The sequence below is a fragment of the Nipponia nippon genome, unplaced genomic scaffold, assembly GCF_047370975.1.
Source record: "Nipponia nippon isolate SJK-2023a ecotype South Korea unplaced genomic scaffold, ASM4737097v1 scaffold_61, whole genome shotgun sequence".
In the NCBI taxonomy this organism is placed as follows: Eukaryota; Metazoa; Chordata; class Aves; order Pelecaniformes; family Threskiornithidae; genus Nipponia; species Nipponia nippon.
The window spans coordinates 127,603-141,550 of NW_028262382.1; the positions used below are offsets into that span (position 1 = coordinate 127,603).

At 54.7% G+C, this 13,948-nt stretch overlaps 1 protein-coding gene and 1 pseudogene across 1 annotated transcript; both read left to right on the forward strand.

Moving 5' to 3' along the window:
• The first annotated feature begins 1,874 nt into the window (after positions 1-1,874).
• Positions 1,875-2,839, forward strand: LOC148051262 (olfactory receptor 14C36-like; annotated as a pseudogene).
• A 7,706-nt stretch (positions 2,840-10,545) lies between these two features.
• On the forward strand, positions 10,546-11,481 carry LOC148051263 (olfactory receptor 14A16-like). The gene has a single exon (XM_087738195.1). The coding sequence runs from the start codon at positions 10,546-10,548 to the stop codon at positions 11,479-11,481; it is 936 nt and encodes a 311-aa protein (XP_087594321.1).
• Positions 11,482-13,948: the final 2,467 nt, after the last annotated feature.

A 13,948-nucleotide genomic window follows, 5' to 3' on the forward strand; every position in this document is an offset into this window, starting at 1 on the left:
CTGCAAGGGCGTGAAGCTGGGTGTGCACCCAGACGTGCCCAGGGCCATCCTTCAGAGCAGGGTCCCTGCACCCCAGGGGGCTGTGTGCCAGGGCAAGGGACTCTGCCACCTGCCAGGGTCAGCACTCAGCCTGCCCGGGGAGCTGCCCACAACGCTGCAGGGAGAAGCTGTGTGTGCAAGGAGTGACCCTTGGCAGGGTAAGACCGGGTCCCTCTGTTGAGAGGGTACTGCATGGGTCAGGGCTGCCTGCAGCTCCATATTACTCCCAGGGAATTTCCAAGGGGACTTTTCAAGAGGAAGGTCAAGATGAGGATTACCTAAAAGGGAAGGAATCTGTGCTTTCCGTTTTCCACTCTTAGTTGGCTGGGTGGGCAGTGGGAGATGGGAATTTATTCCTCTGCTCTGGAGAAGGCACTGAGACCCTGCTTCTCACTGGGACTTGTCTGAGCTTCTCCTGAGCCCCTGCACATGCAGAGATGCCCCTGGGCAGTGCCCTGCTGCCAGGAGATGTCTGCAGGGCAGAGCTGAGCACACACTGGGGGCGATGGGGTCTGTGAGCACGGACAGGGAGGAGACTTGGGGACAGAGAACCAGCTCCTGGCAGGGACAGCTCCAGGCAGCAGAGACATGGGCAGGGAGGGAGAGGGAGCTGCTCCCATAAACACCATGGCAGTGGGGATTCAGGCACCTCCCTGCCATCCCTTGCAGCACAGACACCTTCAGGGAGCACCCTCCTGGTCTCCTCTCCCACCCAGCACAGCCTTTGCCCCCAGGGTCATGGGGTTTCAGGCTGCCTTCTTCTTGGCAGCCCAAGCCACAGTGAGGAGAAATCCGAGTGCCTGTCTGTCTGTCCCTGTCCTTCCTCCCATGGCAGGAGCATTGGGACATTTCTCTCTTTCCCCTCCTGGCCTTGCTGCCTTTGTCCCCACCTTACCTGGGGGCTCTGGGCACTGCAGTGTGTGGGGCTGGCAATGAGCTGACCCTCACCTAAGGACTCCCTGTCTTCCGGACTTCTGACTCTTTCCCTGGGGGTCCTGCTGGGATGCAGGCTGTCCTCCAGAAGGGCACAGCTCTCCCATAGGCTCTCTGTGTCCCATGGAGAAGACAACTCAGTGCTAAGGCCATGGCAATGTGGCTCATCATCTGTGTGGGCAGCTGCAATGAGCCCTGTGTGTCCGTGGCTGGGAGGGGAGAGCTGAGATCCTGCTCAGGTACTATGAGATGGTGGGGAGGGGTTTGGAGATCTGCACTTGGGAACTGGATTCCTCCGCTCTCAGAAGTTTCCAGTTTCTTCTCAGGGGAACATCTGGTCATCATCCTCCAGCTCAAAGAGCTGCAAGGAAAAGGCAGCTGAGACCAGGGCTGATGGACGGACCAGCTCTCCACACCCTGCACTAAGGGACAGTCCCTTTGCCTGTCAACACCCACAACATGTCACTTGGAGTACAGCAGAAGTGCCAAGGATTTCTGCTTTACAAGCACTTCTCAGTTGTGGTGTGGCAACTAGAACGAGATAAAAAAAACAAAATCCCTTCGGCTCTGCTCTGCAGTGGGGTGAAATGGGAGCAACAATGCTGAAAGCTCATTGATACCCAAAGTGGATTTAATCTGAGATCACCCCATGTTGCTATTACCTATTGCTGTAGGACAGGACTGACACCTCCAGAGCCCACAGCAGAGCCCCCTGCTCCACATGGCACCCTCAGCCAGCACCAACCAGAGCTCATGAAAGGGACTTGCCAAAGGTCTCCCTGAAAGGTGCAAGGCAGTCTGGGGTGTTTCCATGAGAACTGCAATAGGCTTTGCTCAGAGAACTCTACCCTAACTTCTCACTGCCTTTACCTCCTTGGGCAGGTCCCCATGCAGAGAGGCAGATGTCCAACAGCAGTTCCATCATTGAGTTCCTTCTCCTGGCATTTGCAGACATGCGGGAGCTGCATCTCTTGCACTTCTGGCTCTTCGTGGCCATCTACCTGGCTGCCCTCCTGGGCAACGGCCTCATCATCACCGCCGTAGCCTGTGACTACCGCCTCCACACCCCCATGTACTTCTTCCTCCTCAACCTCTCCCTCATCAACCTGGGTTCCATCTCCACTACTCTCCCCAAGTCCATGGCCAATGCCCTGTGGGACACCAGGGCCATTTCCTATGCAGGATGTGCTGCCCAGCTCTTTCTATTTGTCTTTTTCATATCAGCAGAGTATTGTCTTCTCACTGTCATGGCCTACGACCGCTACGTGGCCATCTGCAAACCCCTGCAGTACGGGACCCTGCTGGGCAGCAGAGCTTGTGTCCACATGGCAGCAGCTGCCTGGGGCAGTGGTTTCTTCTATGCTCTTCTGCACACTGCCAATACATTTTCCTTACCCCTCTGCCGAGGCAATACCCTGGAGCAGTTCTTCTGTGAACTTCCCCAGATCCTCAAGCTCTCCTGCTCAGATGCCTACCTCAGGGAAGTTGGGGTCCTTGTGGTTAGTGCCTGTTTAGTCTTTGGGTGTTTTGTTTTCCTTGTGGTGTCCTATGTGCAGATCTTCAGGGCCGTGCTGAGGATCCCCTCTGAGCAGGGACGCCACAAAGCCTTTTCCATGTGCCTCCCTCACCTGGCCGTGGTCTCCCTGTTTCTGAGCACTGCCACATTTGCCTACCTGAAGCCCCCTCCACCTCCTCCCCATCCCTGAATCGAGTGGTTGCTGCCCTGTACTCGGTGGTGCCTCCAGCAGTGAACCCCCTCATCTACAGCAGGAGGAACCAGGAGCTCAAGGAAGCAGTGTGGAAACTGATGACTGGATGTTCTCCAGGAGCTACAGAGTGTCCATCTTCTTCAACATATGACTCATAATGTAACTCATAACAGGCCCAGCCTTTCTTGATTAATTTTTGTTGTCATTATTGTTGTTGGGTAAGTTTTTCCTTTTCTTGCTTTTTTAACTTGTGATAATGTTGTCCACAAAGAAATGCGGACACCCCACTTCTACTTCATTATCTTCCTCAGTAGTGTGACCCACCGACTGTGTAAATAAGGAGCTATACTCCTTCTCTAATTAAACAAAATAAATGTACTTGCATTGATTTGTCTGTCTGAGACCCAAGCAACTACAACTGAACCAAATATTCATCCTCATAGGTGAAGAAAGGGCAATGGGGCTGTCATGGTTTAACCCCAGCCAGCAACTGTGAACCACACAGCCGCTCGCTCACTCCCCCAAGGTGGGATGGGGGAGAGAATCAGAAGAGTAAAAGGGACAAAACTCGTGAGGGTTAAGATAAGGACGGTTTAATAGGGAATGCAAAAGCCACGTGCACAAGCAAAGCAAAGCAAGGAATTCATTCACTACTTCCTATCGGCAGGCAGGTGTTCAGCCATCCCCATGAAAGCAGGGCTCCATCATGCGTAACGGTTACTAGGGAAGACAACTGCCATCACGCCGAACGTCCCCCCCTTCCTTCTTCTTCCCCCAGCTTTATATACTGAGCATGATGTCATATGGTATGGAATAGCCCTTTGGCCAGTCTGGGTCAGCTGTTCTGGCTGTGCCCCCTCCCAGCTTCTTGTGCACCTGGCAGAGCATGGGAAGCTGAAAAGTCCTTGACTGGTGTAAACTCTGCTCAGCAAGAATGAAAACATCAGTGTGTTATCAACATTATTCTCATCCTAAATCCAAAACACAGCACTATACCAGCTACTAAGAAGAAAATTTACTCTATCCCAGCTGAAACCAGGACAGGGGCCATGATGGAGTCCCCCATACCTACGGAATGGGGAACGTTCCCAGCCCTTAGGCAAATCTCTTCCCTCTCTCTCTCATGACCTGCATAGTCTTTGTTCTTGAGAAAACCCTCATCATCATGCACGTGGTGGCAAACTAGCATCTGCACACCCCCATGGCTTCTTCTTGGGCCATTTGTCTTCCCTGGAGATCTTCTACAGACCCACCACCTGCCCCAGCTGATGGCCAGCTGTGTGACTGGGGACAGCACCATCTCTGCTCATCACGGTGCTAGTATTGTTTCCTGCACCTTTTGCATGTACCGAGTGTTTACTACCCGTGATCACACCCTACGATCAGTACTGGGCTGTGTGCCACGCCCTGCTCTCTACAAGACTCATGAACCGGCAGGTCTGTCTCCAGAGGGCAGCTGCCCCTTCGCTAGGGGCATTTCTGTCATCTACAGTCTTAATTTCAGTCGTGTCCCAGATACAGTTGTGTGGCCCCAGTGGAGTGGGCCACTTCTTCTGTGATTTCACCCCATTGTGGAGCTCTCACGCAGTGACACTGTGACACTCGTGCTCTTTGCTGTCATAACCTGCTTTTTAGATCCCATCCTCCCCTTCCTGTTCACATGGTCATCCTGTGTGCATTGGAGATGCCTCCCTGGGGCAGCTCTCCCATCCAGCGTGGGCAGGCAGAAAGCCTTCTCCACCTGCTCCTCTCACCTCACTAGTGCCACTCTTTTCTATGACACCCTCATCCTTGGGGGTGTGATGCCCAGAACAGCCCTCCTGAGACAGTTTGACAAAACCCTTTTTGCTACACCATCCTCACATCCCTGTTCAATCCCTTCATCTACAGCCTGTGGACTAGAAAGGTTGGGGGACACTGAGAAAAATGCTCAGGGAAGCTGTGAGCTGCACAGAGACCCCATTGGAGCTGTGGGCCTGCAGGAAGAAATCACTTCTGGCTCTCTTCTGAGCTAGGCCAGAGGACCTGGACTGGCGTGTGCTGTGTCCTGGGCACTCCGCTGGAAGGGTGGGATATGAAGAAGGCTTCTGGTGTGGGAAGGAGCAGAGAGGTGCTGGTGGAGCTGGCTGGTGTCATCAGGAGACCTCTCTCAAACATCTTGGAAGGGGCAGAGAGATCAGGGAGGCTGCAAGGTCCTCAGAAAAGGCAAATATCAAACCCATCCTCAAGAAGGGCAAGAAGGAGGATTGGGAGTGTTACAGGTTGGTCAGCTTCACCTCAGTCCCTGGGAAGGTGGCAGGGCAAATGCTCTTGCAGCTATCTCCATCACTTGAAGGACAAGAAAAGGATTGCTGAACCCATGTGGGAGGGGAAAGAAGGGCATGCTGTGTACCTGGACTTTTGCAACTCCTTGGATGTGGTTTCCCGTGGTCTCCCTAGAGCGGATTGTTGACATCTGGACTGAAGAAGTGGATGCTGCGGTGGGTGGGAAGTTGGCTGGACGATCAGGAACAAATCTGTCAGTGGTACAAAGTCCTCTGAGGAGCCAGATACTAGCAGCATCCCTCAGGGATCAGCAAAATTTCTTAAAAAATCATGAAAAGCTGGAAATGAAGACTTTCTCAGCTATTACCTAGATTTCTTTTTCTGAACTCCTTCCAGTTTGGACTAGGACAAGTCCCAGGACAAACTGGAACCCTTTAACCCCTCTCAGTACAGACTGACCCCCCTCCAAGCAGAAACTGCGTCCATTTAACCACTCCCAGTACAGACTGGGCCCTGTCACATTATAAACTGGATCCTGTTAACCCTCATAGTACAGAATGGACCCCATCCGAGTCCAAACTGGTTCCTTTAACCCCTCCCAGTACAGACTGGGCCCTGTCACGTTATAAACTGCATCCCCTGACCCCCTCCCAGTACAGACTGGGCCCCGTCCCAGTACAAACCTGATCCCTTTACCTCTCCCAGTACAGACTGGGCCCCCTCCCAATACAAAGTGGATCCTTCAAACACCTCCCAGTACAGAATGGGGCCTCTCCCAGTGCAAACTGGACACATTTAATACCTGCCAGTACAGACTGGGCCCTGTTCCAGTACAAACTGGTTCCTTTTAACGCCTCCCAGCACAGACTTTGCCCTGTCCCAGTATAAACTGGAGCCCTTGGTCCCCTTCCCAGCACAGAATGGGCCTCATCCCAGTACAAACTGGATCCCTTTAACATTGCCCAGCTCAGACTGGTCCCTGTCCCAGGACAAACTGCATCCTTTTATCCTTTTCCATTACAGACTGGGCACGTCCTAGTACAAAATGGATCCCATGATCCCTTCCCAGTACAGGCTGTGTCCCGTCACAGTCCAGCCTGGATCCCTTTAACTCCTGCCAGTACAGCCTGGGCCCCATCCCAGTACAAACTGGATCCCCTGGCCCCATCCCAGTAGAGACTGGGCCCTGTCCCCGTACAAACTGGATCTCTTTAACCTTATAGACTGGGTCTCATCCCTGTACAGACCCCTAACTGCCCCCCAGATCCCTAAGGGCCCCCATGGACCCCTAAGTGCAACCTTGGCACCCCTAAATGCGTCCATTGTCCATACCCCTCCCTCCCTTCCCTCCACTATGCCATGCCCCATGTGTCCTCTGGCCCCAGCTGCAGCCCCGCTTCTTGACCTTCACCTTGCTGTGGGCCAGCCTCACCTCCCCCAGTGCCTTCAGCCCTTGGCTGAGACTCCCCCTCACCTCATCCAGCCTTCCTTGGAGGGAAGCCTCTGCCCAGGCCTTCACCTGAGCTTGGGTGGGCTCAAGGCTTGTCCTCCTCCGCTGGTGCCGGGTGGCCATTAGATCTTTAGAAGGTCTCAAGCTCAACCTTGGGTGTTGACTGAGAAGACAACCACTCCAGTGGAGACATCAGAAATCCTGCGATAGCTTCAAGGTCAAATCCAAGAGGAAGAAGAGAGGTTGTAGGTGCTGGAGATCATCTAGTCAAAGCCCACCTTAGAGTGGAGACCACCCCTGGAGATACCCAACGCACAAGTGGTGTCCCTCAGGGGTCCATGCTGGGACAAGTACTGTTGAATATCTTTATCAAGGACATGAATAGTGCAACTGAGTGCAAGTTTTGAGATGCCACCAAGCTGAGTGGGGCAGGTGACACTCCCGAGGGTCAGGGTGCCATCCAGAGGGACCTGGACAAGCTTGAGAAGGGGGCCCATGTGAACCTCGTGAGGTTCAACAAGGCCAAGTGCAAGGTCCTGCACCTGGGTCAGGGCAACCCCTGGTGTCAATACAGGCTGGGGGATGAAGGGATGGAGAGCAGCCCTGAGGAGAAGGACTTGGGGACACTGGTAGATGAAAAGCTGGACATGAGCGGGCAATGTGCTCTCACAGCCCAGAAAGCCAACTGTATCCTGGGCTGCATGAAAAGAAGCGTGGCCAACAGGTCGAGGGAGGGCATTCTGCCCCTCTACTCTGCTCTGGTGAGACCCTACATGGAGTACTGCATCCAGCTCTGGAGTCCTCAGTACAGGAAGGACATGGACCTGTTGGACCGGGTCCAGAAGAGGGGCACAAAAATGATCCGAGGGATGGAATACCTCTGCTGTGAGGAAAGGCTGAAAGAGCTGGGGGTGTTCAGCCTGGAGAAGAGAAGGCTGCTGTAGGAGGGTAGATTTAGATTGAACACAAGGAAAAATTTTTCCCAATGAGGGGAGTGAAACACTTGAACCGGTTTCCCAGAGAGGTGGTAGATGCTGCATCCTTGGAAACATTCAAGGACAGGCTAGATGGGGCTCTGAGAAACCTGATCTAGTTATAGAAGTCCCTGCCCATTGCAGGGGGGTTTAGATGACCACTAAAGGTCCCTTTGCACCCAAACCATTCTATGATTCTTTGATTCTATGATTATATGAATGCTATGACCAGGATTAGAGGGGATCCTGCCTCCAGCCAGGTGGTTGAAAGGGACAACCGGGTTTACTGGACTGTATGGATTTGATGGCCTGGAACAGGAGACCCGCAGGAGTGTAAGGCTCTAATGCACACCAGTACACAGTGTACCCAAATGCCATCAAGCTATAAAGGGGCAGAACCCATCTGTATTTCTGGAGTGACAGGGGGATGACCATGGGACCATAGAAAAGGAGTGCAGGTGCGTATTTGTACCAGGTCCATGACTGAAGCAAGAGGAATCCCACCTCCTGGGGGTCTGTGGCAGGCAGGGGAGGGAGCTGAGGTTCCTTCCAGCCCCAGCACTACAAATCCAGCATGAGATTGCCCCCATTGACTCAGCTGATTGCCTTCCCTCAGCATGGCTAAAGGAGATGACTCCCTGGCAGTCTCCAGGTGTCCCACCTCATGATGGGCCAAGGAAGGGGGATTCTCAGACCTAACTGTGTCTGGGAGAGGAGAAAGGGCACTGCTGCAAAGAAACCTCTCTGCAGAGGTGAGAGAGGCAACATCGGTGATTCCTTCAGTCTCTTCCCAAGCAGGTTCCTGGAGAGCCCCAGGGACACCTGGAGGGAGCGCCGAGTGGGGTGAGGGGCAGAGAAAGTGACGTCTTGGGCAGGTGCCCTCCTCCGGGGCTGAGACAGGCTCCTGGGGTGGAGGGAGCTCCTGGGAAGCAGGCAGCAGTGCAGAGAGACAGCTCTGCCAAGGAGCAACTCCTCTGCCAAGCGCAGCAGGGCTCTGGGCAAAGGAGTAGGGCAGAGCGAGATTAAAGGCAGGCTGGAGTGGGAGGAGAGAGGAGAGCTGCAAGGGAAGAAACCTTTCCAGCCCTTGACACGGGAAGTCTCTTGGTGCAGGGCAATGCAGCTGCCGCTGCGGGAAGGGTCTCCGAAAGCGTTCACAGCCTCCAGGGTCTGTCAGGAGGCCTCCCAGCCCAGGGGCTCATGTTAGACAAGGGGGAAGGGGTGAAGGCAGGGTGTGCAGCCAGAGCTGCCCAGGGCATTTCAGAGGGGGCTTTTGCAGAGGAAGAGCAAGGCAGGGGATACCTTACAGCTAAAGAGCTTTCCTGAGGCCGTGCTTCCAGTTTCCTGCTGTTTCAGGAAAAGGGGAAAAGGTGCTGCTGCGTTTGGCGAGGGAGCCTGAGAGTCCTGAGCTGCCACGCTGAGAGATCAGTAGGTCTGGTAGGAGCCAAGGCAACTGCTTCCATCCACTCCTCTACCTCCAGAGAGCACCAGCATCACCTTTGCTGGCCTCAGCAGGGTTTCTCTGACCTGCTCCTTACTGCCTGCAAGCGGGGAGTACCACCAGAGAGTGCCTGGAACCGGGTGGTTTCTTCAGGTCAGAGCTGAGCAGACAGGAGTGGGTGATGGGGTCTGTGATTCCTGACAGGGAAAAACTGGAGGGCAGAGAAACAGTTCTTGGCAAGGAGAGCTCCAGGCAGCAGAGACATGGGCAGAGAGCTCTAGGAACCTCCAACCCCAAATGGCATGGGAGGCAGAATTTGGGAAGCTCCCTGTCATGCCCTTCAGTGCAGACACCTTCCTCTGCGCAAGACCCCTGCTCTCGTCTCCCACCCAGCACAGCCTCTGCCCTCAAGGCTGTGTGGTCCAGGGCAGGAGTTACCTCCTCTGCAGCCAGAGCTCTGGCACAGCAGAGGGGCATCTCTCCTGACACGTGGCCGCTTCCCTCTGCAGGGCAAAGGGGCTGAGAGCGACTGCCCTGCGCTTTTGCTAACTGGGAGGTGCTGTGCTCTGCTGGGTAAGGAGAAGGCTGTCCTGAGTGCCCGGCCACCTCTCCTCTCCTTGCTTCCCTTAGGAGGAGAGTCACAGAGTTCTTCTTTGTTCCTCCACCTGCCTGTGCTGCTCTTCTTCCTGCTCGTGGGGTCCCTGGCAGTAACGGTGGTGGTGTGGGGCAAGGGGTGGGGGTGGGGAGTGCCTGCTCTGGCCCTGACCTGGAGGGTGCTGCCCTGGAGGTGTTTCCATGGGACCAAGGTGCCCAAGCCCTCTCTTCATTTTCCAGGCTCCAGACACTGCACTCAGTGCTTGGGCAATGAGGCACTGCTCCCTTAGCAGACAGCACCGTAAGACACCTGATTATGCTGGGCAGGGAGTCTTGCGGGGCTGTGAGCATCCCTCCAGAAGGGCACAGCTCTCCTGCAGGACCTAGGAGATGTCTGAGAGCACCCGATCTGCCCATGCCAATCAGCATCCTTGCCCTGTCCTCTTCCTCATACTCTGCAGAGCTGTGCTGGAAAGGAGAGGTGTTTTGAACTCTGCACCTGGAACAGGACCCCTCTGCTCCCAGGACACTCCAGCGTCTTTTGCAGAGCAACCTCTGGGTGCAGTCGTCCTGCAGCTGAGAGCAGTGCAAGCCCAGAGCAGCTGGGCACCAGGCTGATGGACAGAGCAGCCCTCCTGCATGGGAGCACTGACGGAGGTTTGCACTGAGAGCAATGGGGAATGTGACCCCTTCCAAGACCATTTCCCAAGTGGGATGAGGGTGTCTGAATACTAAAACACAGTGCAATGGGACACATTTGCTGCACCTCATCTCCCACCTTCCTCTGCAGAAGAAAGCGTCCTTCTGGGCTTTTTGCCCTCCGCTCTAGTGCAGCACAGGGAACTTCTCCCCAGGAAGCCTCCCTCCAAACACCCTGGGCTGTTGCTGCCTCCATGGGTCCTTGCTGGAAAGCAGGGCTGACCCTTCCGGAGCCCCTGGGGAGAGGGCACGGCTCTGCACAGCACACTCAGCCAGCACAAACCACAGCTGAAGCCTCGGAGCTGCATAAGAACCCGCCCCCCCCGAGGGAATAAAAGCACGCTTAGGTATTGCACAATGAATGAATGAAATTTGGCTCAGAGAAGCTTCTCTGATTTTTTCTGTTTTCTCTCCTTTGGCAGTTTCCATGCCCAGAAGCAGCAGATGTCCAATGGCAGCTCCACGAACGAGTTCCTCCTCCTGGCATTCACAGACACGCAGGAGCTGCAGCTCTTGCACTTCTGGCTCTTCCTGGCCATCTACCTGGCTGCCCTCCTGGGCAACGGCCTCATCATCACTGCCATAGCTTGGGACCACCACCTCCACACCCCCATGTACTTCTTCCTCCTCAACCTCTCCCTCCTCGACCTGGGCTCCATCTCCACCACTCTCCCCAAGTCCATGGCCAATGCCCTGTGGGACACCAGGGCCATTTCCTACCAAGGGTGTGCTGCCCAGCTCTTTTTCTTTCTCTTCTTCATTGGAGGAGAATATTGTATTCTCACTGTCATGGCCTATGACCGCTACGTGGCCATCTGTAAACCCCTGCACTACAGGACCCTCCTGGGCAGCAGAGCTTGTGTCCACATGGCAGCAGCTGCCTGGGGCAGTGCGTTTCTCAATGCTGTCTTGCACACTGCCAATACATTCTCACTGCCCCTCTGCCAAGGCAATGCTGTGGACCAATTCTTCTGTGAAATCCCCCAGATCCTCAAGCTCTCCTGCTCAGATGCCTACCTCAGGGAAGTGGGGCTTATTCTGGTGAGTGCCTGTTTAACATTTGGTTGTTTTGTTTTCCTTGTGGTGTCCTATGTGCAGATCTTCAGGGCTGTGCTGAGGATCCCCTCTGAGCAAGGGCGCCACAAATCCTTTTCCACATGCCTCCCTCACCTAGTCGTGGTTTCCCTTTTCCTCAGCACTGTAATGTTTGCCTACTTGAAGCCCCCCTCCATCTCCTCCTCATCCCTGGATCTGGTGGTGGCAGTGCTGTACAGTGTGGTGCCTCCAGCAGCAAACCCTGTCATCTACAGCATGAGGAACAAGGAGATCAAGGAGGCCCTGCGGAAACCGTTTGAACATATACTTCTGCAGCATCAATAAGGTGTCCATCATTCTCAGGAAAACCTCGGATGCTCTTTTGATCTTCTCTGTCCTGTTTTCTCTTTGTTTATTATACTTCATACAGGACTTCCACATAAATAATATTATCCATATGCCTGCCAGTGTTTTCCGACCTAAAAGACATCATGTGCCTATGGAGCCAGCCTCCTTGGGCAGGTAAACACAATAAAGAATCCAGCAGCAAATTATTTGCCTCTCCTCCCATCTCTTACATCTCCTCTGGAGCTGGGGATGCAGCCCTAGCATACAGGAGGGGTCAAGGAGCCACGAGCCCAGCTGCCACATGGAGAAGCAGGCACTTGTGGACCTCAGGGCTGCCCCTTGCTGCCTCAGTGGACAGATCCTTTCTGCCACCTTCACACCACGGCTGCTGCTTCTCTGGAGCCATGGCCATGGACAACATCAGGTCCTGCTCTTTTCAGAGTAGCACTGCCAGCTCAGGGCCCTGTGGAGAGCACGGGGTGGGAACCAAGACAGGCTGGCCAGGCCAGCCTGGACATGCCCACCTGGGGAAAGGGATGTCCAGGGAGAAGAGCAAGGGAGCATTTCTGTGCCTGCAGGGAGGAATCCATGAGAAAGAGAAACCAGGACTCTTGTGCTGGCCTGGGGAGAGGGGCTGGCACTGAGCTGGCAGAGGCAGTCTGTGGTGGGGAGCTCCTGGACCCCAGACCAGGAGTTCTTCGGCTTCATTAACCTCCGTTTCCTCATGCCATGGTGAGCCTCCAGCCCTGGGGCTGATGGGGAGGCTGACCCTTCTCTGCCCCCCAGCAGCTGCTGTGCCCTTCAGAGGGGCTGGGGCTGTGGGGTGGGTGCCCAGAGCTCTGCAGCACCCTGCGGTGGGCACTGCCATGGGACCAGCCCAGGCTGGGCTGCTCTGCTGGGCTGGACTGGGGAGAGGGCAGGGGAGGTGGGGAGAGCTGGGGAGGGACTGGGCTGGGCTGGGCTGGGCTGGGAAGTGCCCGGGAGAGGACAGCGCCAATGTTAGCTGAGCTGTGTGGCCATGTATCGTGGTATAACCGCAGCTGGCAAGTAAGCACCATGCAGCTGCTCGCTCACTCCCCCCTTGGTGGGATGGGGGAGAGAATCAGGAGGGTAAAAGGGAGAAAACTCCTGGGTTGAGATAAGAACAGTTTAATAATTGAAGTAAAATAAATTAGAACAGTTAAATAGTCAAAGCAAAAGCCTTGCACGCAAACAAAGCAAAACAAGGAATTCATTCACTCCTTCCCATCGGCAGGCAGGTGCTCAGCCATCTCCAGGAAAGCAGGGCTTCATCACATGTGACGATTACTTGGGAAGACAGACACCATCGCGCCCAATGTCCCCCCCTTCCTTCTTCTTCCCCCAGCTTATATACTGAGCATGACGTCATATGGTATGGAATAGCCCTTTGGCCAGTCTGAGCCCCACTGAGGGCCATTACTGACAAAGCCTCCTCATGGACTTGTCAGAGCAGATAACTGGAGGCTGTGATTACGGGTAGGCAAAGGCACTGTGCAGGTGGCTCTGATGTGAGTCAAGCCTTGGTTGACTTGATGCAGCAGAAAGGCCAAGTGCTGACCTCCAGCCTGTGGGAAGGGAGATCCTGTCCCTGACAGAGCTCAGGGCTCTTCCTGGGGCAGGGTGATGTGGGATGTGCAATGCTTAGTGAAGGACAAGAGTATGGCAGTGGCCGGCCTTCCCAGGGGCTGCAAGGAGACAATAAGGCCCCAGTGCCTTGAGAGCAACCTGTCTCCTCATAGATGTCGGTAGCACAGACAGCTGCCATGGCCAAGGGGACAAAGACCTCAAGCACATGCAGGCAGGATCCAAGCTTTTTGGGAAGGGAAGGAAAGGAGAGGGAGCTGCCCTTTACCACAGAGGTCAGCAGGAATGCATGGAGCTCTGCCTTGGGATGGGTCAGGATTAGCAGGCAGACCAGCATCGCTGATGTTGTGCCTGGTACAGAGCACCTGAGCAGGAAGCACCAGAGGAGGCCTTCTTGAGGCAACAGGCAGAAACCTCACACTCACAGCCCTGGTCCTCATGAGGACTTGAACCACCCTGATATTTGCTGGAAGGACAACAGGGCAGGACGCATGCAATCCAGGCAGTTTCTGGAGACCATCAATGATAACTTCCCAAGAATGCAGAGAATGGGCTTGGAAAGCCAAAGCCCACCTGAAGTTGCACCTGTGGAGGAATTTGAAGAACAAGAGCAGCTTCTACAGTGACATCAGCAGCAAAAGGAAGGCTGGGAAAAAACACAGGCCTGCTGCTAAATGGGGCTGGGGCTGTAGTGACAGAGGATGCAGAAAGGGCCAAGGCACCCAGTGCCTTCTTGGTGAGACCGGCCTTCAGGAATCCCAGGCCCCTGAGACCAGAGGGCAAGTCTGGTGGAGGAGGATCAGGTTAGGGAACCTTTAGACAAACCAGATATAAACAAGGCCATGGGAGCTGACAAGAT